At 41.6% G+C, this 27,359-nt stretch overlaps 1 protein-coding gene across 4 annotated transcripts; it reads left to right on the top strand.

The window, feature by feature from the left end:
* The first annotated feature begins 921 nt into the window (after positions 1–921).
* Positions 922–26,847, top strand: PRSS38 (serine protease 38). 4 transcript variants are annotated; one of them, XM_079915829.1, is made up of 5 exons: positions 922–1,237; positions 1,432–1,594; positions 2,182–2,453; positions 25,559–25,701; positions 26,178–26,847. In XM_079915829.1, exons 1-5 carry the CDS (start codon positions 1,066–1,068, stop codon positions 26,430–26,432), a joined length of 1,005 nt encoding a protein of 334 aa, XP_079771955.1. In that variant the 5' UTR covers positions 922–1,065; the 3' UTR covers positions 26,433–26,847. The 4 variants fall into 4 exon arrangements, with proteins under 4 accessions (XP_079771955.1, XP_079771958.1, XP_079771957.1 ...); XM_079915832.1 differs by having other exon boundaries at positions 26,488–26,847; XM_079915830.1 differs by having other exon boundaries at positions 1,119–1,233.
* Positions 26,848–27,359: the final 512 nt, after the last annotated feature.

Genomic DNA, 27,359 nt, shown 5'->3' on the forward strand with positions numbered 1-27,359 from the left:
CAATTAATAGACACCAACATCAAGCTAACATAGCTGTTGAATTATTAGACAAGGATTTTAAAGCAGCCATTATAAAAATTCTCCATTGAACAGTTATGAACACACTTGAAACATATTAAAGGACAAGGAACAATGAAGAAAGAGAAATTATTGGCAATACATATAAAAGACAAGGGATTAATATCAAGAAATAGAAGGTACAGAGATTTCCCAATACCTCCTACCCTAACACATGCATTGCCTGCCCCATTAACAATATCTGTGCCTTGTTTAATTTTGCTGTGATCCCAAAACTGCTATAGAAAATAAAATCTATTTTAAAAAACGAGATATAAGAAACAGAGTAGAGGTTGGCAAACTACCTGTTTCTGTACATCTGAACTAATGTACATCTGTACATTCTGAACTAAGAATGGTTTGTACACTTTTTATTGCTTGGGGGTAAAACAAGAGAATATTTTGTGAGACATGAAAATTAAATGAACTTCAAGTTTCAGTGTCTATAAATACAGTTTTATTGGAATACAGTCCTGTTCATTTTCGTATGTATTGTCACAGCAGCAGAGTTCTGAAGTTTCCAGAGAGAAGTCTTAAGTAGTATAAGGCATTTTTCCATCGCTTTTTTCCCAACACCTGTATAACTTGCTCTATTCAATGGCACATTAGCAAATGTGATCAAGAAGAGGCGTGAAAAGTGTTTGTACATTTCTGGAATGCTGCAACTGAGACATGACCAAACCCCAGCTTACTGGCTGGATGTTGGGAGACACAGGACGAAATTCTTTCCATTGCATCAGCCAAGAGTGGGGAGAGAAACCAATGACCACCACCATCCGGGGAGCAAGACCACCCAGAGTCTACTGACTACCCTCTAGGGAATGAGACCACAGCGAGCCAGCCATAGCAGGGTTGGGGGGTGATGGAGGGGAGGACCATTGAGATCTGGCTCCCAGCTGAGGAGTGACAGAGCCGGTGTTTATGCTGTCACGCTTTAATGCCATCGTGTGCCTGGGCACTGTCGCATGTTTGTGACGTCACAGGTTGCGTGCTCTAGCCCTCGCATCCATGAGGCACTCCCACCTCATGGCCGCCGATCTGACCGGCCCTCGCACTGGGCCTGGAGAGTCCAGGACCCCGAGCCTCCTTCTGCTCCTGTTTCTCCTGCCTCACACCCAGGCTGCAGCCACGGCCCACAGGCACCCTGCCAGTGAAGGGGTCGCCTTTAGCCATGATGTGGGTAGGACCCCTCCAAGCCCGGGTTGGCGGTGGTCCCTGTGGTGAATCCCGGCCTTCCTCCCCCCAAGGGTGGAGACCCAGTCTTCCGCGGCCCTCCCCCTTTTCCCTCCTCCCATTCACCCTCCTCGGCTTTGCCTGTGGCCAGCCCTGCCCGAGTGCCACTGCTGCTCGCATACTCGGTCCTTCTTTCCTCAGCTTGTGGCCAGCGTCATAGGCAGGGGAGGATCATGGGAGGCGTGGATACCCTTGAGAAAAAGTGGCCGTGGCAGGTCAGTGTGCACTATGCAGGCTTCCACATCTGTGGTGGGTCCATCATTGATGAATACTGGATCCTGTCAGCCGCCCACTGCTTTGGCAGGTGAGTGGGCAGTGCTGGATACCATTCCCATGGAGGTCTAGGGCTGCACGACCAACCACGTGGGTCACATAGGACTGGGACTTCTTGGAGGCAGGGGAGAGAGTGGGACCCAGCACACAGCTCCATCCACTACAGTTTCTTGCACAGGGCTGAGGGCTCCTTTAGGGACATCAGCTCTTCCAGAAAGGTGTGGAACCACATAATAGGATGAGAGGTGAGGAGAGGAGCCACATCTTAGATGAGAGGAGAGAAGAGAGGACAAATCACAGGATGAGAGGTGATGAAAGAGTTATCTTCATTGGCAGCTCATTGTACATCTGACAAGCTCACCATCCTGGGCTGTCCAGCAGGTCTTGGTGGGTCCCTGAATCCTCCATGGGCTCAGGTCAGGACTTTGTTGGGAGCAATTCTGCCAGACAGTCAGGTCCCTAATGTGCTGGAAGGGCTTGCTTTCCACATCCTGGCTGAGAGCTTGGATACCCAGGCTGCCATGCTTCAGGACTCCCTGAGTCTGTGATCTCATGGAAGCTCCTCTTCCCAGGTTCAAAGTGCTCAAACCACTATGCCTTTGTCCTCTGTCCCTACAGGAACAAGGTCATTGAAGCATTTGATATGTATGTGGGCCTTGTGGACCTCAGGGTTGCAGGCAATCACACCCAATGGTTTGAGGTGAATAAGGTGATCATACACCCCACATATGAAATGTACCATCCTGTTGGAGGCGACATCGCTCTGGTGCAGCTGAAAACTCGCATTGTGTTTTCCGACTCTGTGCTTCCCATCTGTATTGCACCCCCAGATGTGACTCTTTCGAACCTTTCTTGCTGGGCTACAGGATGGGGATCCATCTCCCAACAAGGTAAGAAAACAAAGTGCAGGGTCGATCCCATTATTGGAGCTTGTGGAAGGGATGATGGCTCTATGACTTTACAGGAGAGAACATGTTCTGTCCATTAAGGGGTTGCAAGTATCTGAGGACTGGAATCCCTATCCATCAATCGCTATCTGTTTCTCTGTCAATGAAGAATTTTGTTTTACTCCTGGCTGGCTTTGTTGTTTACAGAGAAGTAGTTACATCTACTTTGAGTGTGGAATGAATATTTAGTATACTGAGAACACAAATTTCCAAACATAGTTTTTCTTACGATTTTAAATTCAATTTAGAGATAATCTTTTTTTAACCTATGAAAAAACATTTTATTTATTCTAATTATCCATAAAAGCCTTGCACTTTCTTTCTAGGTTTAAATCTGCATAATTTAGAATTTTTATGGTTATTTAAAAGATTATTTTTAATTGCATTTGCTAATCAGACACAGCTGTTGATTTCTGTGCCTTGATCTTGTTTCCAGCCACCATATAGTACTCATTTATAATATTTTATCAGTTGATTATTTAATTGTTCTAGATTTTTTAATATCATATTTTCTTAAAATAAATATTGTTTCATCACTTCCTTTCCTATATTTTATCTTTTATTTATTTTTCTTATTGCAATGGTTAGAACCTCTAGTAGAAATGTTGCTAGGTCTACTTTTCTTGTTTTTTATTTTAATGGAAATGCTTCTAATGGTTTACTATTAAGTCTGTGGCTTGGTTTGGAGATTACAGATTGATATCTTACACCAGTTTAAGAAAGTTTCATATCTGGTTTACTTAAGTAAAAAAACATTATTGCAGTTAAGTGGATATAAATTCAGATTAGAATGTTAAAACTTTAAATGTTAAATGTAGTCCCCATGGTAACCACAAAAGGAAATTAAGAAGGAATTTAAACATTTCACTACAAAAAATCAACTAAATGCAAAGAAGACAGGAATACAAGAAAATGAGGGGGGAAAAAAGCTATAGGTCATGTAGAAAATAAGTAGCAAAATGACAGAAGCAAGTTCCTCCTTGTCAGTAATTACTTTAAATGTAAATGGGTTAAACTCGCAAATCAAAAGACAGAGACCAGAGTTAGGGAGATATAGCCAAGATGGTGGAATAGGAAGACCCTGAGCTCACCTCTTCTCACTGGAGCACCAAAATTACAACTACTGATACAAAAACTATTGATGAGAAAGACTGGAATCCACCAGAAAAGGTTTTCTACAACTAAAGATATAAAGAAGGAACCACAAAGAGATGGATAGGAGGGGCAAAGTCATAGTATAGTCAAGACCTATACCCTTGGGTGGCTGACCCATAAACAGGAGAACGATTACAAATATGGAGCTTCTCCCCAAGGAGTAAAGGGTCTGAGCCCCACATTGGGCTCCCCAGTCCTGGGGTCATGCACCAGGAATATTTGGTTTTGGAGGCCAACAGGGCTTAATTTTGGGAGACCCAGAAAGCTGTGAGAAATAAAGACTCTTAAAAGGCACATGCAAAATCTTACATGCTCCAGGACCCAGAGCAGAAGCAGTGATTTGAAAGGGGCGTAGGTCAGACCCACCTACTGATCTTGGAGGGTCTCCCAGAGAGGCAGGAGGCAACTGGAGTTCACCCTGGGGACACAGACACTGGTGGTGCTATTTTGGGGAGCTCTTTCTACCACATGGACATTTGTGTTGACAAGCATTATTTTGGAATCCTCCATCTAGCTTATTAGCCTCAGAACTCAGCCCTGTCCTTGCCCACCAGCCTATAGTCACCAGTACTGGGACTCCTCAACTCTAGCAACTAGCTGGGCTGGATACAGGCCCATCCACCAATAGACAGGTTACCTTAAGACTTCCTGAGACAACAGCCACCACTGGACATGGCCCTGTCTACCAGATGGCTCAGGACCTGACCCCACATGTCACTGTGCAGGCAGTAGACCCAGGGCACACAAGGCCCTGCAGCCAGAGACACCAGGACACAGCTCCATCCACCAGTGGGGAGGCACAAGCCCCAGAAACCCCTGGGGCTTGTCCCTACTCATCAGTGAGCTGGCTCTGGCCTCAGGACCAGCCTCACCCACCGGTGGGTGGACAACAGGCCCAGGACAACTGCAGGCACACAGCCTACTATGGCAGGATCCAGCTCACCTTCCATCAAGCTGGCACCAGCCCTGAGACAAGCTGGGCCTGAGCACTGCCCACCAGCAGAGCAATACACAAGATTTGGGGCCCCTAGGATCTGCAACGAGAAACCCCAGGACCTGGCATCTGCCCACCAGTGGGCAGACACCAGGTCCAGATCTCCTGGCCACTGGCCCCACACACCACCAGGCGTATACCAGCCCCAGAAACACCACAGCCTTTCACCCCAGAAACAGCACAGCCTTTCACCCTATCTTGTAGAAAGCAGCCAACTCACCAGCAGACCAACACCAGCTCTGAGATATCTTGGACTCCTCAGCCAACCACCCTGGGATCCAGCCCCACTCACCAGTAGGCCAACACTAGGTCCAAGAATCTTGACCCCACAATCACCCACACCAGAACCTTGACTCTTTCCACGAGTGAGCCAGCACTAGCACCAGGACCCCACAGTGTTACTCAGGCAGCCACCTCATGACCTGGCACCAACAATCAATTGGCAGCCTCCGCACAAAGCAGGGCCTGGCAACCAATCTGACTGGAGGTCAGCCATGCCTACCAGACAGTCCTCAGAACTCAGCTTGCCACAGTAGGAGGACCCACGCAGCCCACATATGGGGCATCACTAGAGCATATAGCTCTGGTGACCAGAGGGGATTACACTGCTGGGATGCATAGAATGTCTCCTACAAAAGGCTATTTATCCAAGGTGGGAAAATGCAGTCAACATACCAGATACATAGATATTAACACAGCAAATTAGTCAAAATGAGGTGACAGGGGAACATGTTCCAAATAAAGGAACAAGATGAAACCCCAGAAGAAGAACTAAGTGAAGTGGAGATAGGCAATCTACCTGATAGAGTTCAAGGTAGTGATCATAAAGATGACCAAAGAACTCAGGAGAAGAATGGATGAACAGAGCGAGCAGTTAGATGTTTTAACAAAGAATTTGAAAATATAAAGAAGAACCAAATAGAGATGAAGAATACAATGACTGAAATGAAAAATACACTAGAAGGAATCAACAATAGATTAGATGATGCAGAGGAACGGATCCGCAAGCTGGAAGACAGAGTAGTGGAAATCAATGAAGCTGAACAGAACAGAAAAAAGAAAAAATAGAGAGAAATGAGGATGGTTTAAGAGACCTCTGGGACAACATCAAGCATACTAACAATTGCATGATAGGAGTCCCAGAATGAGAAGAGAGAGAGAAAGAGGCAGAGAACATATGTGAAGACATAATAGCTGAAAACTTTCCTAACTGGGGAAAGGAAACAGACATCAGGTCCAGGAAGCACAGAGTCCCAAACAGGATCAACCACACCAAGACACCTTGTAATTAAAATGGCAAAAAATAAAGATAAAGAGAGAATATTAAAAGCAGCAAGGGAAAAACAACAAGTTACATACAGGGAACTCCCATAAGGCTATCAGCTGACTTTTCAGCAGTAACTCTGTAGGCTAGAAGGGAATGGCATGGTGTATTTAAAGAGTGAAAGGGAAAAACACACAACTAAGAATAATCTACCTGGCAAGGCTTTCATTCAGATTTGATGGAGAGATCCAAAGTTTTACAGACAAGAAAACTTAAAAGAGTTCAGCACCACCAAACCAGCTTTACGAGAAAAGTTAAAGGGACTTCTCTAAGTGAAAAAGAGCCACAACTAGAACATGAAAATTATGAAAGGAAGAAGCTCATCAGTAAAGGCAAATATACAGTAAAGATAGTAAATCAACCACATACAAAGCTAGTAAGAAGGTTAAAAGATGAAAGTAACAAAACCATTTATATCCACAATAAGTAGTTAAGTAATACACAAAACAAAAAGAAGTAAAATATGATGTCAAAAACAGTAATCTTGAAGAAAGGGGAGTAAAAATGCAGTCTTGTTAAAATGCATTTGAAAATAAAATATCAGCAATGTAAAATAATCATGTGTATATATAGAAGCATTATATGATGCTAACCACATGTTAACCACAAAGAAAATCTATAATAGATACATATATTTATACATCATTTATCTTGCAATATTTTGATTTCACCTTCATGTCTGAAGGATAGTTCTGTTGGATACAGAATTCTTTCTTGAAGGGTTTTTTCTTTCAACACTTTTGAGCCTGTTGTTCTACTGCCTCTGGCTTTCATTGTTTCTGGTGAGAAGTCAGCTATTAACCATACTGTTTATCACCATGTAATTGGTTGCTTTTCTCTTATTGATCTCAGGATTGTCTTTTGTCTTTGGTTTTCAGGAGTTTAATCATATTGTGTCTAGATGTGTATCTCTGTGTTTATCTTTCCTGAGGTTCAGTGAGATTCTCAGATATGAAGATTCTTTTTCATCAAATTCAGGATGTTTTGGGCCACATTTTCTTCAATTTTTTTTGCACTTCTCTCTCTCCCTCCCCCCCTCCCTTTCTCTCTCTTTCCTCTCCTCTTCTCACCTCTCTCCTTTCCCCTCTTTCTGGCAGTCTTGTTACATGTGTGTTGATGTGCTTCATGGCATCCACAGGTCTCTAGGGTCTGTTCACTTTTCTTCACTTTTTTTGCTCTATTCTTTTTTTTTAATGAATTAATTTATTTTTGGCTGCATTGGGTCTTCATTGCTGCTCTTGGGCTTTCTCTAGTTGCAGTGAGCAGGGGCTACTCTTCATTGCAGTGTGTGGGCTTCTCATTGCAGTGGCTTGTCTTTGTTGTGGAGCACAGGCTCTGGGCACATGGGCTTCAGTAGTCGTGGCTCGTGGGCTCTAGAGTGCAGGCTCAGTAGTTGTGACACATGGGCTTAGTTGCTCCACAGCATGTGGGATCTTCACAGACCAGGGCTTAAACCCATTTCCCCTGCATTTGCAGGCAAATTCTTAACCACTGCACCACCAGGGAAGTCTATGCTCTCTGTTTTAAATTAGATAACTTCTACTCATCTAGCTTCAATTTCACTGATTATTTTTTCTGCTATCTCATATCTTCTGTTGATCCAACCTACTGAATTATTAATATTGGTTACTGAACTTTTCAACTTTAGAATTTTCATTTTATTCTTTTTTTATAGTTTTTGTATTTCTGCTAAGATTCCCTATGTGTTGACTCATTATCATGATATTTTCATTTAACTTTTTTAATGTAGTTAAAAAAATTCTTTAAACATACTTATAACAACTGTTTTGAAATATTTATCAACTAAAATCAACACCTGAGGCCACACAGAGCTTCTTTATATTGACTTGTTTTTTCCTGAATATGGGTCATACTTTCCTATTTTTTGCATAGAATTTTTATTGTTGAAAATTGGACATACATAAAACATTGTAAGAACTTTGGATTCTGATTTTCCCTGAAGGTTTTGATTTCTTTTGCTTTGTTTTGAGTAATTTGCCTGGACTTAGTTTGCAGAATCTCTCTTGTAGTTTGTAGTTGCTGAGGTCTGTGCTCATTTTTTTATTCTTAATTCTTCTATTTATTATTTTTATTCTGTCTTCCTAAGTGTCACCACTGTGTCTTAATATCTCATTGGTTAGCCAATGATTTGGGCATCTCAAACTTCTAAGTCTTCCACCTTTGACAGTGGGTTTTGTGTGGAGGCTGGTGAACACATTTAGAGTCTGTGTGACTCTTGAGTCTGCCTCAGCTTTTACTTTTCACTGAGCCCACTTGTGCCTCCATGTTTATACATATAGTTACACAGTCATCCCAGGGATCAGTGGAGATTTATCTAGCCTTTCTATTGCTCTCTTATTTCCAGAGTCCCCATAAATTTCCATCAGAGACACTGTTCACCCCACCCAGAATGACAGTCTCCGACCAATACTGCTTTAGGTCTTCCTTGCTCATTTCCTACAAACCTAAATACTTTAAATGACAGTACAAAGTGTTGTTTTTTTCAGCTGTCCCCTCCAAATCAAATTCTCTCCCTCTGGCAGAAAAACTGCTTTCCCAGCCAGCCCTACCAAGGTAAAACTACCACAGTGACAGAGCAGAGATAGAGGAGTGTCAAGAGTGGTGAAGCCCCAGACAACTAGGTCAGACTTTTGCCATTGTTACCCAAAGTTCTACCAGTTGTTCATGAATAAGCACCTCTCAAGTTTCCTTTGCTTTTGTTTGACCTATGGAGCCCTGAAATTTTTAAAAATAATTTTGTTCAGTTTTATACTTGTTTATTGGAGAAAGGGTTTGCTGACCTCTTTACTCCATCCTAGCCAGAAATCTCATGTGTAGACTTATTTCTAAATTATTATTTTGTACTGTCTGTTTGCTGCTTTCTTTTAAATATTTTCCCTGTCATTCTCCCTTTCCAATAGACTGATTTCCTTTTTTTTAATTAATTAATTAATTTTATTTTGGGGTGTGTTGGGTCTGTTTCTGCATGTAGGCTTTCTCTAGCTGCTGAGAGTGGGGGCTACTCTTCGTTGTGGTGCACGGGCTTCTCATTACAGTGGCTTCTTTTGTTGTGGAGCATGGGCTCTAGGCATGTGGGCTTCAGTAGTTGTGGCACACAGGCTCAGTAGTTGTGGCTTGCAGGCTCTAAAATGGAGGTTCAGTAGTTGTGGCACATGGGCTTAGTTGCCCCGTGGCATGTGGGATCTTCCCGGACCAGGGCTCAAACCCGTGTCCCCTTCATTGGCAGGTGGATTCTTAACCACTGCGCCACCAGTGAAGTCCCTGATTTTCTATATTACTTTTTTACTGTCTACTGCTCTGCAAGTTAAATTTCCAATTTTTGGGCTTCCCTGGTGGCGCAGTGGTTGAGAGTCCGCCTGCCGATGCAGGGGACATGGGTTCATGCCTGGTCCGGGAAGATCCCACATGCCGCGGAGTGGCTGGGCCCGTGAGCCATGGCCGCTGAGCCTGCGCGTCCAGAGCCTGTGCTCCACAACAGGAGAGGCCACAATAGTGAGAGGCCCACATACCACAAAAAAAAACAAACAAAAAAAAATTCCAATTTTTAATCTTCTTGTAGCTCTTCTTAACTTTTTAACATGCACACCTGAACATACATGAGTTATGAACATATATACTCATGTATGTTCAGTTATACATGTTATCCAAAGGAAAAAATACCCTGTTTCATATATTTATATATATGAACATATATGTTTTATTATTTCATATGTTACTTCCATTTTGTATGTTACTGTTTTCCAGTATTTTCATTCCATCTTTTTTATACAATCAAGATTATTCTCTTTTATTGCTGTTTTATACAGCACATGCTTATCTGGCTTTATGCACATGTTAATCTAATTTCTTTATTCCTAGCATTATACTTCTTTTAATTAGGTTTACTTTCCTTATTTCCAAAGAATATGTTACAACTCTTAAACAAACAAGGATTAAAGGAGAAATCACGTATTAAATTAGAAAATATTTTGAGATGAATAAAAACAAAAACACATTACCAAAACTTATAGAATGCAGTGAAATCAGTGCTCAGAGGGAAATTTATAGCTATACAAGAAGTCAGACCTCAAATAAATAGCTTCATTTTATGACTTAAGGAACTGTAAAAAGAACAAGCTAAACCCAAAGCTAGCAAGAGGAAGGAAATAATGAAGATTAGAGCAGAAAAAAATGAAATAGAGAATAGAAAAAATTAGAGTGAATGAAATAAAAGTTAGTTATTTGAATAGATTGACAAAATTAACAAAACTTTAGCTAGACTGACCACAAAAAAAAAAGATAAAGTACAAATAGCTAAAATCAGAAATGAAACAGGGAACATCACGACTGACCTTACAGAAATAAAAAGGATTATAAGATAATACTACAATGAATTCTATGTCAAAAAATTAGATAATTTACATGAAATGGGAAAATTACTATAACAGTCAAATTATCAAAACTGAATCAAGAAAAAATAAAATTTCTGGATAGATTTATAACAAGTAAAAAGATTTAATCAGTATTCAAAAACCTCTCAACAAAGAAAAGTCCAGGACCAGATGACTTCACTGGTGAATACTACCAAACATTTTAAGAAAAATTAACACCAATTATTTTCAGATTCTCCAAAAAATAGGAGAGGAGCTCATTCTATGGGGCTAACATTACGCAGACACCAAAGCCAGACAAAGATGCCACAAGAAAAGAAAATCACAGACCACTATCCCTCATGAATATATATGCAAAAATCATCAACCAATACCAGCAAACTGAATCCAACAGTATATTAGAAAGATTATACACTACAACAAAGTAGGATTTATTCCTGGAATACAAAGGAGGTTCAACACACAATAATTGATCAATGTAATATACCACATTAAAAAGTGGAAAAAAACCATATGATAATCTCAAATGATGGATAAAAAGTATTTGACAGGATCCAACATCCTTTCATAATTTAAAGAAACAGTCATAAAACTAGGGATAGGAAGATACTTCTTCAAGATGATTAAAGGCATTTATGAAAAACTCACAGCTAACATTATATTCAGTGAAGAAAGACTGAGAACTTACCCCTAATATCAGGAACAAGACAGGATGCTAATTTTCACCACTAGTGTTCTATGTTGTACCAGACTCTAGACAGATACATTAGGCAATAAAAAGAAATGAAAGGCATCCAAATAGGAAATGAAGAAGTAAAACTATCTCTCTTCGTAGATGACAGACAATAAACAAATTCAACAAATTTGCAGGGCACAAGATCAACACACACACACAAAATCAGTTTCTATACACATTAATGAACAATTGAAAAAGGAAATTAAGAAAACAATTCTATATCATCCAAAAGGAAAATTACCTATAAATAAATTTATCCAAGGAAGTGAAAGACTGGTATACTGAAAGCTACAAACCATTGCTAAAAGAAATTTTACAAGATCTAAATAAATGTAAAGACAAGTCACGTTCCTGAATTGGAAAACTTAATACTGTTAAGATGTCAGCACTCCCCAAAGTGATCTAGATACTCAGTGCAGTCTCTATCAAAATTCCAACATTTTGCAGAAATGGAAAAACTGATCCTCAAAATCCTACGGAATTGGAAGGGAACCTGCATAGCCAAAACAGTCTTGAAAAAGATCAAAGTTGAAAGACTCACACTTCCTGATTTCAAAATTTTCTACAAAGCTACAATAATCAAAACAATGTGGTACTGGCATAAGAATAGATATATAGATCAGTGGAATAGTATTGAAAGCCCAGAAATAAATGCATACATCTATAACCAATTGACTTTTGACAAGGGTGCCACTCCATTAAATGGGGAAAGAGTAGTTTGTTCAACAAATGATGGTGGGACAACTGAATATCCACATTCAGAAGAATGAAGTTGGACCCCCATCTCACACCATACACAAAATTTTAAATGGGTCAACAACCTAAAATTAAGAGTTAATATAAAACTCTTAGGGGCTTCCCTGGTGGCGCAGTGGTTGAGAGTCCGCCTGCCAATGCAGGGGACACAGGTTCGTGCCCTGGTCCGGGAAGATCCCACATGCTATGGAGTGGCTGGGCCCGTGAGCCATGGCCGCTGAGCCTGCACATCCGGAGCCTGTGCTCTGCAACGGGAGAGGCCACAGCAGTGAGAGGTCCGTGTACTGAAAAAAAACAACAACAAAAAAACCTCTTAGAAGAAAACATAGGAGTAAATCTTCATGACCTTGGATTTGGCAGTGGAATCTTAGATATGCTTTGTCTTTTTTTTTTTTTTTTTCCGGTACGTGGGCCTCTCACTGTTGTGGCCTCTCCCGTTGCAGAGCACAGGCTCCAGACGCGCAGGCTCAGCGGCCATGGCCCACGGGCCCAGCCGCTGTGCGGCATGGGGGATCCTCCCGGACTGGGGCATGAACCCGTGTCCCCTGCATTGGCAGGCGGACTCTCAACCACTGTGCCACCAGGGAAGCCCAGATATGCTTTGTCTTAAACCTCATGTTTAAGAAATCACACAGCATGTATTCTTTTTTCTCTTTCCTTCATCCTGCTATTTGTGAGATTCATCCACATTGTTGTTCATATCAGTAGTCGTCTTGTTTTTCTGTCATTTAATCTTCCATTGTATCAACTTGGCAAAATTTCTTTTATCCATGTTCCTTTAGATAGACATCTGAGTTGTCCCCAGTTTTTAGGTCATATGAAAAAATCTACAACAAATATTATTGTATAAGTCCTTTTGTGAACAAACGTACTTGCTTATCTTGGGGATATACTTGGTAATATAGACTGTGTTGGCTATAGGGTGGGGTAATTTTAACTCTATTAGAAACTGCCAAACAGCTTTATAAACTGGTTGTGACTTTTTATATTCCCATCACCAATGTATGAGAGTGCTAGTTGCTCCACATCATTGCCAACACTTGATAGTATCAGTCTTTTTCACTTTAGCTATGCCGATCATTGTGTCGTGATAGCCTCTTGAGGTTTTATGATTTGTAGAATTTTTTATGTATTCTAGATACACGTACTTTGATAGGTATGTACATATTCTCTGCTAGACTATGGCTTGCTTTTTTTCTTTCATATGTAGGGTCTTTTGTATCCTGCTTATGAAGATTTGCTTATTGTAAGCTCATGAAGATAATTTCTCCATTTATCCTAGAAGCATTATGAGTTTAATTTTTACCTTTAGTTATAAGATCCATCTAAAATTAATTTTTTGCATGTGATGTGAGGAAAAAAAACAAGGTTCACTTTTTTCTATATTGATATTCACTTGCTCTAGAACCATTTGTAAAGAATATCGCCTTTTCCCACTGACCTGTATTGGCACCTTTGTCAAACATCTTGTGACCGTATGTGTGTGGGTCTACTTCCAGGCTTACTATTCTGCCACATGGATCTCTCCAGTACAACAGTGCTGTGTTTACCATAACTTTATGATGAGTCTGGTCTTAACACATCCTCCACAGTTGTTTCTCTTCTTCAAGATTATCATGAGCATTCTGGGTCCTTTGCGTTTCCATATGAATTTTAGAATTAGTTCCCCAATTTCTACAATAAACCTGCTAAGATTTTGAATGACTCATTGTTTTCCATGGCTCTTGGCACTGTTCTCTGAGATATCCTGCTCCTTAGCTACTTCTTAAAAGGGCCTTGAAAAATACCACATTGAGCAAATTTCCCAGCCTCTCCTGGGGCCCAGAGCCTTTTCGACATTTCGAACATCACACTACCTTTTAGCCCAGACTGGCAACACTTTTACATGAACAGGTCTTGAGCTGTGTGGTCCTGCTGGTTATGGCTGAGCTTGCCTGTGTATTTAATGGTTGTCTCTCTATGGGCTGGCCTGTGACAGACTGAGCTGGAGTGCTAGACTCTGATTCATGCATCTTTCACTGTCCAGCAGGCTGCCCAGAAAATGTACACAGGCAGTGGTGGAGAAACACAACACCTTTTTTAAAACATCTTTTTGGAGTATAATTGCTGTAGAATGTCATGTTAGTTTCTGCTGTATAGCAAAGTGAATCAGCTATATGTACACATATATCCCCATATCCCCTCCCTCTTGCATCTCCCTCCCATCCTCCTTACCTCACCTGTCTAGGTGGTCACAAAGCACCGAGATGATCTCCCTGTGCTATGCGGCTGCTTCCCACTAGCTATCTATTTTACATTTGGTAGTGTATATATGTCAATGCTACTCTCTCACTTCGCCCCAGCTTCCCCTTCCCCTTCCCAGTGTCCTCAAGTCCATTCTCTACATCTGCATCTTTATTCCTGTCCTGCCCCTAGGTTCTTCAGAATCTTTTTTTTTTTTTTTAGATTCCATATATATGTGTTAGCATACAGTATTTGTTTTTCTCTTTCTGACTTACTTCACTCTGTATGACAGACTCTAGGTCCATCCACCTCACTACAAATAACTCAATTTCATTTCTTTTTATGGCTGAGTAATATTCCATTGTATATATGTGCCACATCTTCTTTATCCATTCATCTGTCGATGGACACTTAGGTTGCTTCCATGTCCTGACTATTGTAAATAGTGCTGCAATGAATGTTGTGGTACATGACTCTTTTTGAATTATGGGAGAAACAAAACACTTTTTGAAGCCTTTGCTTGCAACACTTCTGCTCAAATCCCATTGACAAAGCATGTCATGTGGCAAAATTCAGACCTAAGGACTGAGAAAATACATTACACCTCTCAATGGGAGTGACTGCAAAGACATATGGCAAAGGGCATATATGTAGGAAAGTATGGAGAATTGGATTAATTAATGAAATTCATCTCCCCTCAGTTTATAGTTTACCGCTTAACAGATAAACACTTAACATAGTATAACTCCATTTCCCCCTTCAATTCCTTATGCTATTGTTCTATATTTTTCTTCTGCACACTATATTGACATTATTGTTGCTTTAAACCTTCAGTAATCTTCCAACATACTTTTCGATAGTCTCATTTTTAACCTCATTCAGGAAATGATTGACCCAACGCTCAAATTCAGTTTACTCTGAAACCAGGACCACTCATCTCCTAGCAATATTTCTCGTCCCCCAGGTTTATCTTACAAATCTCTGCACCCCAACCTCTGCAGGGGAACGGGGGGATGCACACCCACGATCTCTGTAGGCCCAGATCATATGAATTCTCCACGATATTTTCATTCTAGGAGACCTTTCCCAAGTTCATCCCAGTCCTCTCTCCCTTATCAGTCATCCAGTGTCATTTCATATGTCTGGTATCTGTCTATCTTGCTTTCTTTGGCCATCAGGGGCAGAGGATGGGAGTCATCCTAATTCATGGTTCAAAAAACATTATTCATTGGTTCATACGTGATCCTCTTTATGTTTGTTTGTAATAATATAATGCATACCTATGTAAACATCTCTCAAATAGGGAAATTAGTACAGTGTAACTTGTATCTGCTTTATGATCCTGACCCTCTTGGGTCTTCTCATTTGAGGGAACTTCTTAGCACAAATCTTTTTTTTTTTTTACTGTGTTAAAATACACAAAATATAAAATTTACCACCTTAACTGTTTTTAAGTGTTCAGTTCAGTGGTGTTAAATACATTCACATTGGTGTGTATCCATCACCACCATCCATCCCCAGGATTCTTTTCATCTTGTAAATCTGAAACTGTATACCCATTAAACTCTCTCTCTATATATATATATATATTCTTTTTCAGATATTTTTCCATTACAGGTTATTATAAGATATTGAATATAGTTCCCTGTGCTATACAGTAGGTCCTTGTTTATCTATTTTATATATAGTAGTATATATATCTCAATTTGTCTCCCCCCACCCCCACTATCCCCTTTGGTAATCATAAGTTTGTTTTCCATGTCTGTGAGTCTATTTCTGTTTTATAAATAAGTTCATTTGTATCATTTTTATAGATTCCACATATAAGTGATATCATATGATATTTGTCTTTGTCTGACTTACTTCACTTAATATGATAATCTCTAGATCCATCCATGTTGCTGCAAATGGCATTATTTCATTCTTTTTATGGATGACTAATATTCTACTGTGTATATATACCACATCTTCTTTATCTATTCATGTGTCAATGGACATTTAGGTTGCTTCCATGTCTTGGCTATTGTAAATAGTGCTGCTATGAACATTGGGGTGCGTGTATCTTTTTGAATTACTCTGGGTGATATGCCCAGGAGTGGGATTGCAGGATCATATGGTAACTGTATTTTTAGTTTTTTAAGGAACCTCCATACTGTTCTCCATAGTGGCTGAAGCCACCAACAGTATAGGAGTGTTCCTTTTTCTCCACACCTTTTTAGCATTTATTATTTGTAGTCTTTTTAATAATGGCCATTCTGACTGGTGTGAGGTGATACACCAGTAGTTTTGATTTGCATTTCTCTAATGATTAGCAATGTTGAGCATCTTTTCATGTGCCTGTTGGCCATCTGTATGTGTTCTTTGGAGAAATGTCTATTTAGGCCTGCAAAATTTCATTCCTTTTGAAGGCTGAATAATATTCCATAGTGTGCATACACCACATTTTGGTAATCCATTCATTAGTCAGTGGACACTTGGGTTGCTTCCATGTTTTAGCTATTGTGAATAATGGTGGTATGAAAATGGATGTACAAATAGCTATTTTAGCCCCTGCTTTCAATTCTTTAGGTATATACCCAGAAATAGAAGTACTGGGTCAAATGGTAATTATATTTTTAATTTTTTGAGCAACCTCCATTCTGTTTCTCATAGTAGCTGTACCGTTTTATATTCCCACGAAGAGTGCACAAGTGTTCCAATTTCTCCACATCCTTGCCAACCCTTGTTGTTTTCTGTGTTTTGATGGTAGCCATCCTTATGGGTGTGGAGTGGTATCTCATTGCAGTTTTGATGTGCATGTTGAGCATCTTTTCATGTGTTGATTGGCCATTCATATGTCTTCTTCGGAGAAATGTCTATTTGAATTCTTTGCCCATTTTGGAATCGGGTTGTTTGGGTTTTTTTGTTGTTGAGTTTTAGGAGTTTTCTATATATTTTGGATGCTAATACCTTATAAGATATATGATTTGCAAATATTTATTCCTAGACCATACGTTGCCTTAAAAAGGCAACTGTGGATAGTGTCTTTCGTGTACAAAATTTTAAAATCTTCATGAAGTCCAGTTTGTCTATTTTTTCTTCTGTTACATGTGCCTTTGGTGTTGTATCCAAGAAATCACGGCCAAGTCCAATGTCATGAAATTTTCATCCTATCAATATTTTTAAATCTATTGAGATTTAATTTGTGGCCTAAAATATGGTCTCTCCTGGAAAATGTCCCACGTGTACTTGAGGAAAATGTTTATGCTGTTGTTGGGTGGAATGTTTTGTATATGTCTATTTTATCTAGTTGGTTTATTGTATTAAGTCCTCTGTTTCCTTGTTTATCTTATGTCTGATTGTCCTATCCATTATTGTGAGAGAGGTATAGAAGTCTGCAAATATTATTGTAGAACTTTCTATTTCTCCCTTGAATTCTGTCAGTTTTTGTTTCATATATTTTGATGTAAATATTTATAATTGTTATATCTTCTTGCTGTTTAGAGTCTTTTATTAATATGTAATGTCCTTCTTTGTCTCTTATAAACTTTTTTGATTTAAAAATCTATTTTTTTTTTTTTGCTGATATTAGAATAACCACTCCTGCTCTTTTTTGGTTACTATTTGCATGAAATATCTTTTTCCATTTTTTCACTTTCAACTTGTTTGTGCCTTTGGATCTCAAGTGACTCTTGTAGTCATCATATAGTTAGGTCACGTGTTTTTAATCCATTCTGAAAATCTCTGCCTTTTGATTGGAGAGTTTAAGTCTATTTAGATTTAAAGTAATTATTGATAAGGAGGGACTTACTTCTGTCTTTGTGATACTAGTTTTCTATATGCCCCATAGCTTTTTTGTCTCTAATTTCCTGCATGACTATTTTTTTGTATTTAGTTGATTTTTTGTAGTAAAATGTTTAAATTTCTTTCCTTTTGTGTATATTTTATAGCTATTTTCTTTGTGATTATCTTGGGGATTACCTTTAACATTCTATTTGGAATTTACAACAGCTTAACTTCAATAACATACAAAAACTCTGCTCCTTTAGAGTTCCATCCACAGCCAGTCTGGTTGTTGATGTCACAAAATTACATCTTATACATTTTGTGCTCCCAAACATAAACTAACAATTCTTTTAAATGCATTGGTCTTTTAAATCATGTAGAAAACAAAAAGTGCAGTTACAAAACATTGCTACAATAATATTGGCTCTTGGGGCTTCCCTGGTGGTGCAGTGGTTGAGAGTCTGCCTGCCGATGCAGGGGACACGGGTTCATGCCCTGGTCCGGGAAGATCCCACATGCCGTGGAGCAGCTGGGCCCGTGAGCCACGGCCGCTGAGCCTGCGCATCCGGAGCCTGTGCTCCACAACGGGAGAGGCCACAACAGTGAGAGGCCCACATACCGCAAGAAAGAAACAAAAACAAGAACAAATAATATTGGCTCTTATCACTAACAATGTATTTATTTTTATCGAGATCTTCATTTTTTCATATGCCTTTAAGTTACTGTCTAGTGTCCTTTTTTTTTTTTTTACCTGCAGTACTCCCCTGAGCATTTCTTGCATGGCAAGTCTAGTGGTCACAAACCCACTCTACATTTGTTTATCTAGGAATTTCTAAGAATAGCTTGGTTCCTCCCCACTTTGGAGAGACACTTTTGCCAGATTAAAATTCTTGATTTGACAGTTTTTCTCTTTTATCACTTTAACTATATCTGTCCATTGTCTTCTGGTCTCCAAAGTTTCTGATGAGAAATATACTGATAATCTTATTGAGGATCCCTTGTATGTGATGATTCTCTTCTCTTTTACTGCTTTCAGAATTCGCTCTTGGGCTTTGGCTTTTGAAAGTTTGATTATAGTGTGTTTCAGTGTGGATCCTTTTGAATTCATCTTTCCTGGAGTTTGTTGAGCCCCTTGGATTTTTATATTTATGTCTTTCATTAAATTTGCAAAATTTTCAGCTATTATTTCTTAAAATACTCTTTCTGCCTCTTTATCTCTCTCTTCTCCTGGGACACCCATAATGTGTATGTTGCCTTCTTGATGGTGTCCCACAGGTCCCTTAGGCTCTGTTTGCTTTTCTTCCATCTTTTTTTTTGCGGTACGCGGGCCTCTCACTGTTGTGGCCTCTCCCGCCGTGGAGCACAGGCTCCAGACACGCAGGCCCAGCAGCCATGGCTCACAGGCCCAGCCGCTCCGCGGCATGTGGGATCTTCCAGGACCGGGGCACGAACCAGTGTCCCCTGCATCGGCAGGCGGACTCTCAACCACTGCGCCACCAGGGAAGCCCTTCTTCCATCTTTTTTATTTCTGTTCCTCAACCTCAATAATTTCTATTGTCCTATCTTCAAGTTCACCGCTTCTTTCTTCTGCCTGCTCAGAGCTGCCTTTGAATCCATCTAGTGAAGTTTTCATTTCAGTCATTGTACTTTTCAGCTTTGGAGTTCCTTTTTGTTTTGTTTTGTTGTTGTTGTTGTTTGCGGCACGCGGGCCTCTCACTGTTGTGGCTTCTCCCGTTGTGGAGCACAGGCTCCGGATGTGCAGGCTCAGCAGCCATGGCTCATGGGCCCAGCTGCTCCGTGGCATGTGGGATCCTCCCGGACCAGGGCACGAACCCATGTCCCCTGCATTGGCAGGTGGACTCTCAACCACTGTGCCACCAGGGAAGCCCCTCCTTTTTGTTTTGTTTTTAGATTTTCTATCTTGGTTGATAGTTCCACTTTGCTCACACATTATTTTCTTGACTTTCTCCACATCTTTTAGTTCTTTGAGCATTTTTAAGACCATGTTTTAAAGTTTATCTAATATATCTGCCTTTATGTCTTTCTTAGGGACAGATTCTGTTAATTACATTTTTCCTTTGATTGAGCCATTTCCTGTTTCTCTGTATGTCTTGTGGTTTTTTTTGTCAAACACTGGACATTTTAATCTAACAATGTGGTAGCTATGGAAATCAGATCCTCCCCCTTACCCAGGGTTTGCTGGGTTTAAAAAAATTTGTGTGTGTTAGTGATTGTTGTAGGCTGTCTCTGTGCAGAGGACCAGTCTGAGGTTGAGATCTTATGTTTTTTCTGAACCTTTACCTGGGCATGCATGGTTACTTTCTAATTTTCCCCATATATTCAGTTGCTTTTGAATGTTCTAGTCTTTAATGTCTGGATCCCAAAAACAGAAAAATGAAGGGAGAAAAGGGCCATGGCCCCATAAATTCCCTAGAAGTCACTTCATCTGGAGCAGGAGGTGCTTGTGACAATTGGGAGAGATGCAACAACAATGGCTGCCTCCCTCTTTGTGTGTACCTCTGTGATCAGAACAGCAATCAAAGCACAGATCCCCAATATACAGAGGACAGGGTCTTCTTTGCTCACCTTGGCTCTCACATGCTGTGTGCAAGCTCTCCAGGAATATGTGTACAGCCGCCTGTCCCAGGGGTGGGGGTTTGTAGCTGTTACTGTGCTAAGAGCTGAAATTGACTAAAGTTGACTGCAATTTACCCTCCAAGTCTTCAACAGATTCTAGAGTTCCAAAATACTTACATCAGACAAATTCTGCCAGTGCAGTTGTCCTGGTGGGAGACAGATTCCGTGTTTCCTGCTTGGCCATCTCCCAGGATCCTCTCCACAAATCTCTCACAGACAATCATGGTATATACATGGATTCCGGGGCATAGAATCCACTACCCCTCAGGAACTAATGCCACAGATTGGGAAGGTTGGACCTAAATAAAAGAATGGCAGGTTCCATTCTCTTCTAGCTGGAAGCTGCCTTTATATATCTTCTCATCCTGTATGAGACCCTGGGCCTGACTTACCCTTCATTCAAGATACAACCACAGCATTATGGCCTTCCCTCAGCAGAACTCAGTGAGAGAACCATCTAGAATGCAAGAACATGCTCTAGGATGCACAAATCAAAAGTGGTCCAAGGGCTTCCCTGGTGGCGCAGTGGTTGAGAGTCTGCCTGCTGATGCAGGGGTCACAGGTTCATGCCCCGGTCCGGGAAGATCCCACATGCTGTGGAGAGGCTGGGCCCATGAGCCATGGCCGCTGGGACTGCGCATCCGGAGCCTGTGCTCCACAACGGGAGAGGCCACAACAGTGAGAGGCCCGTGTACTGCAATAAAAAAAAAAGTGGTCCAAGTAACCCTAGGGCCACCTAATGCAGTTTTGCAGTTTCTCAGTCAAGGCCAACAAACCAAAAATAACTAGAAAGTAGCCCCATCTTTATTTAGGTCGCTTAGATAACATTACATGCGTTCTGACTTCAATACAATACATATTTCTTCTTTATTTCCCTCTTCTCCTATTCCACACCAGCAAACCTCTGAAAATTACCAACAAAAAGAACTCTCTGACACTCAGCTCACAAGACCACACTGTTTCCCACTCACTCACCTCTTCTTTGAATGTTCTTCAGTGAGCTTCTCTGGTCTTTTTTTTAGCTTTTAGGATTGTTTCTTTTTCTTATAAACATTCGTGAAACTCTCAAATCAATACATTTAACATTTTCATCATCTCAAAAAGTTCTCTTACTGCTTTGCAGCCAAACTCTTTCTTCTAAGGTAAGTATTGTTCTCATTTCTGTCCCCATTAATGAGTTTTATATTTTTGGACTTTATATAAATGGAGTTACAATACTCTTTTGCTCAATATACTCTGTAAGATTTATTCATGTTTTGCATGTATCATTAGTTCCTTTTTGATTATTGTTGAGGAATATTTAATCACATAAATACCAAAATTCATTTGTCTATTCTTCTGTTGACTGACATTTGGGTTGCTTCAGTTTGGGGCTATTGTGAATAAAACTCTTATGAACATTCTCTTACAACTCTCTCTACATATGTGCTTTCATTGCTCTTGGGTGCATACATGACAATGTGTTTACTTATTTATGCAGTTCTGAGAAACTACAAAGGATTTCCCAAAATGTATGTACAACTTTACACTGTCAGCAATGAATAAGAGTTACAGATCTCTTTGTCTGAAGAAGTCTTTATTTTACCTTCAGTTTTGAAAGATAATTCTAGATACAGAATTCTGGGTAGATGGTTTTCTGGTTTTAATTTGCTTTGCAAGAGGCTGCTTCATTTTATTCTGGTTTGCATAGCTTTTGATGATAAACTTGTAACTCTTATTCGTGATATTCTGTATGAAATATTTCCCCACCCTCCCTGTCTTCAGGCTTTTCCTTGACTTTTTTTCTCAGCCATTTGACTATGATTCTTTCTTTCTCTTTCTTTCTTTCTTTCTTTCTTTCTTTCTTTCTTTCTTTCTTTCTTTCTTTCTTTCTTTCTTTCTTCTTTCTTTCTTTCTTTCTTTCTTTCTTTCTTTCTTTCTTTCTTTCTTTCTTTTCCTTCCTTCCTTCCTTCCTTCCTTCCTTCCTTCCTTCCTTTCTTTTCTTTCTTTCTGCCATGCGGCCTGCAGGATCCTATTTCCCTAACCAAGGATTGAATCCATGCCCCCTGCAGTGGAAGGGCAGAGTCCCAACCACTGGACCACCAGGGAATTCCATTGACTATGATGTTTCTAAGTGTATGTGTTTGCTTGTTTTATTCTGGCCTGGGGCTCTCTGAACTTCTTGAATCTCTGGTTATTATAGTCTTTAATTTTGGAAATTTCTTGGCCATTATATTTCCACATATTTCTTATCCCCTGTACTCTCTTCTTCTGGGAATAATTCCACATATGTTACGCTGCTATTGTCCCACAGCTCATAAGTGCTCTGTTTTGCTTTATTCCCCACTCTTTTCCTTTTGTGTTTCAGCATGGGTAATAGCTATTAACCTATCTTCACATTAATTGATTTTTTCCTCATTTGTGTCCAGTCTGCTGATACACCCAATGAAGTAATTTTTTAATCTCTGATAATGTGTATTTCTGGCATTTCCAATTGGTCCTTTTTTTTTTTGTAGTTTCCATATCTCTGCTTAAATTCTTCATTCTTTTCATGCTTGTTGTTTACTTCTTAATAATTTCTTCAACATATTAATCATAGTTATTTTAATGTTCCTTAAATATACTTTCAACATTTTGGTCATCTCTGGGCCTGACTGTATTCAATGTTTTATCTCTTGACAGTGGGTCCAGTGTTTTATTCCTGCCTTCCCCATACCTTTGTGTCTGTGCATGTGTGTGTGTATATATGTGTATCTTTTAATTTTTGGTTGAATGTTAGACATTATAGAAGAATATTTAAGACTAAAGTCTCTGTACCCCAAAATAGGCATTCCTCTTCTTCTGCCAAAGCATTAGTAGGGTGGGACAGGGCTGATTCAGGCTAGTGAGAACTTGAGCTGGGTTGTGGCTTCTGTTGTTGCTCTTACTGACTTCAGAGCACCAGAGGCCTCAGGTCCCTCCATGGTGGGCTGCTGCAATGTTGTGCTCTGTGTGAGACCTGGGGTGTTTCTCTGTTCCTGCTTCACCCTTCACTTCACATCTCTGTACATCCACAGCACATTTTGCCTGCCCTCCAGAAGAAAATTGCTGTTCTTGGTATTCATTACTAGGCTGCTATTGAGAAGGAGAAACTTGATCCCCTGACCCAGCCTCAGCCTCAGGCAGAGCTGTAGGTCTTAGATTTGGAAATGGACCTCTGTGCACCACTACTCTACCTTTGGGGCAGCTAAGCTCTGCTTTGTATCTGTGATGGTTCTGAGAGAATCTAGACCCTGCCCTCATGTTAGCAGACCTCTCGTATTACTGATGTGGGCTCTTGGCACCTCAGATTTTCCAGGGATGTAGGGCTTGTTTCTACTCTTCCTCCAGAATAGTCCACCTGTACCAGGTCCTGAGGGCAGGAGTATGTGGTGGCCCCCCACACACAACCAGTAGAAGGCTTCTGCTCCACATGTGAGTAGGGAAGCAAGCTGTGTTCTTACAGGTCCCCAGTGGTAGTGGTCATTTTCTGAACACCTGCACTGAGGTGCCCTCTCTGTGGACCCCTGCCGTGCCCCGAGTATATTTCATGAGCTGCTAGTGGAGACCTAAGGGAAAGACCTACCAGTGAGTGCAATCCTCCTCTTGTCTGATTTCTCATCATTCTGAACTGGCACACTAGCCCACAACTGAAGAACTCATTGAAATTACAGCTAGCTGACTTCTCCCTTCCACTTCTGTGATACACCTCTTCCTTTGTGCTGTGCTAATAATTGTGCAGAGCTCATCATTCTGGCCCTCTGTCCACCTGGTTCCATGTGGGCCTTGGCATCTGTGTAAGGGATATTTTACCCTGCATCTACACTGTTTTCACTCAATGTCTTGGTTGCTCCACAAGACTCTCCACTCTTGACTCTGGGAACTGTGAAGTCTAACCTGGCCATTCTGCCCTTCCTGTGGAATTGTACATTCTGCACACATGGCTCGGGGTCCAACGGCAGACTTGGGGCACTGAGGCCCCCTGTGTTCCCTCTAGGGTCCTTCTCTCTGGAGCACCCTCCTTCCGGCATCTGCCTTTGCGGATTCCAGCTGCCTGTGCTCCTCCTCATGCCACAGCCTGGAGTGTGCCCCAGACAGGATGATGGGGCCCTTGTAGACCTTGCCTCATCTGTTCTCTTTGCTCAGGGGCCACAGCCCTGCCCTGACTCAGGTCCAATGGGAAATAATTGCCTGCTGGGTAGACATGTTTACTGGTAGCTTCTGGTAGAGGGAAGTTCACTCCCAGTCACTCCACTGTGGGCACAATGAAAGGCCTCAGGTAGATTTTTAGCTGGCTTAGTAGTTAAAAGTATTTCCTAACTGCATTTCACTGTGTTGCTTCTCCAGCATCCCCCACCCTGAGTTTTTTGACTCCTTCTATTGCTCTGCATTCCTATTTGCAATCATCTAATTCTTCCATGGCTCCTCTCCTGATATTAACTTGCCAACACAGCAGCAACCGCAAACACTGCTGATATTCTGCTTCCCATTTTCTTCCTTCGAGGTACACATTCGTTAGCTCTAAAACTGATTCCGCACCTACCGCAGGCTATGCCATCCCCAAATACATGCCCCCACTTGATACCCAATCGTTTGAGTCTTTAACCTGTGAGAACAGCTCCTCTCCAGGTAGAGCAGGCCCACTTGCACATTGGTCAGGAAAGTGCAAGTTTTCTGGGAGCAATTACTATACCCATTGGCATAGACAAGGACACATGGAGTGACAACCCACAAAAATTGGAGGCTACTTTCTTGCACACACTGTGTCATGTGCTCACTCTCACCCAGGGGCTCAGCTGATGGAGCTGTTTGCACTTGAGCCACGGCAATGGGAATGTAATGGGCTGAACCAAGTCCTGGCTCTTACATCTCTCTTAGGAAGTGTCATGTGACATATGTTTAAACTTTATTGACCAAAGCCTGAGTCCCCATTGCAGAGAAAGGAGCCATGTGGAGGGTGGGAGTAAGAGAAGGAACTCCAGTGTGAGCCCACTAGGCCTTGGGGCTTGGTGTGCCCTGTGGAACAGGTGTGAGAAGACCATTCACTGGGCCTGCACTCCTTTCTGACAGGAGACACTTCAGACAAGCTGCAGGAGGTGCAGCTGCCTCTGGTCCCATTGCCCCTATGCCAGATGCTCTATGGACACACGTCCTACATTCTGCCGGACATGCTGTGTGCCGGGGACCTCAGGAACATGAAGACTGCTTGTGAGGTACAACCCACTGTGGGGGCGGGAGGCTAAGCCCAGGGATTTCAGATCTTCCATCTGCTTTAAGCCCGGGGCACTTCTGCCAGTTGGGTAGGTGGTCCCAGACCACCTGGCTCCTGTGGGGATCAGAAGTACATCTCCATGCAGCCATGGGTTGAGTGGGAAGCCACAGGGTAGCTTATGTGCAAATGGAACACAGGCTTCAGTCAGGCCCTGTGGACCCCAGTGCTGGCCAGAGCAGCCCAGGGCTCCACGTCTGCCCAGGGGCCATGCCTGCTGACTGTCACTCCATAGCACCCACCCTCTACTTGCAGGACAATGCAGTGAACACTGCTTGCCTGCAGCAGGGCCTCTTCACTGACAAGGTGGGGCTGCATGAGTGGCAGGATCCTGGCCCCATCCCACAGTGTTGGCACTGGGCCACCCTCATGCAGGAGGCCCCAAACTCCCAGTTCACAAGAAACTCCTCTTTTTTCCAGGGTGACTCTGGGGGCCCACTTGTCTGTGAATTCAACAGCACCTGGATGCAAATTGGAGTAGTGAGCTGGGGGCGTGGTTGTACATACCCTATGTATCCTGCAGTTTATGCCCGAGTCTCCTTTTTCTCAGAATGGATTCGTTATCACATAGAAAACACACCCTTACCTCTTCAGCCACTCCCTACCCTCTCCTCCACTCTGGGGGCTGCCATCAATGTCCTTGTGACTTCACTGGCTGTCCTGTCAATGTTGTAAGGACCACAGCCCTCATCCAGCTTCCTCATGGCTGCATGCCTCTGTTCCTACCCAGCTCCAGCCGAAGTCTTCACACACCTGAGCAAGGTGTGGGCAATCAGCCAGGCCCACATGCGAGGTCCAAGAGGAGGCTGACCAGGGCCACACCCAGGAAGGCAGAGGCTGGTCTCATCACAGAAGGGCAGGGGTACATGGGAGAGCAGAGCACATTGGTTGAGTGCTCTGGGCACCTGAGATTTGGTAAGATATTAAATATTTACAAAGCAAGTGTCCCAGAAGTCTTATGTTCATCTTTCTATCCAGAGTGCAGGCTCCCTCATGCACACAGAGTATGTTCATCACCCTGCTTTATCACAATGACAGGCAGAAGGGTGAGAGGAGAAGGATAAACCAAACTGCAGCATCTCTAGAAAGGATAGCCATACAAACCCTGGTGTCTGGATATAGAATCCAGGGTGTGACCAAAGCCAGGGCAAAGGGAAGGTCGTCATCTTAAAAACTTAGACCTATCAATATCAAAGAGTTTTAAATATTCAAACATCTAATTTGGAAAATGGAAAACATGAGCTGAGAGTCGGCACACAAAGGAAACTAAAAAAGATAAAAGCAGAAATAAATAGCCAAACATCAGAAAACACTAAAACTAGCATTTTAGAAATATAGATTTTGAAAAAAAATCAAGAAGTAGGAAAATAAATCACGAATATAATCAAGATATAATGTGAGGGGACTTCCCTGGTGGTGCAGTTGTTAAGAATACGCCTGCCAATGCAGGGGACACGGGTTCGATCCCTGGTCCGGGAAGATCCCACATGCCGCAGAGCAACTAAGCCCGTGTGCCACAACTACTGAGCCTGCACTCTAGAGTCTGCGAGCCACAACTACTGAGGCCCGCGCACCTAGAGCCCGTGCTCCACAACAAGAGAA

The sequence above is a fragment of the Stenella coeruleoalba genome, assembly GCF_951394435.1.
Source record: "Stenella coeruleoalba genome assembly, chromosome: 3".
NCBI classification, from domain to species: Eukaryota; Metazoa; Chordata; class Mammalia; order Artiodactyla; family Delphinidae; genus Stenella; species Stenella coeruleoalba.

Excerpts from the sequence above, each read along its gene's own strand:
- PRSS38 (XM_079915829.1), top strand. The coding sequence starts at position 1,066 with ATGAGGCACTCCCACCTCATGGCCGCCGATCTGACCGGCCCTCGCACT. Across the intron at positions 1,238-1,431 it reads CGCCTTTAGCCATGATGTGG|CTTGTGGCCAGCGTCATAGG; the intron begins GTAGGACCCCTC and ends TTCTTTCCTCAG. Across the intron at positions 25,702-26,177 it reads ACATGAAGACTGCTTGTGAG|GGTGACTCTGGGGGCCCACT; the intron begins GTACAACCCACT and ends TCTTTTTTCCAG.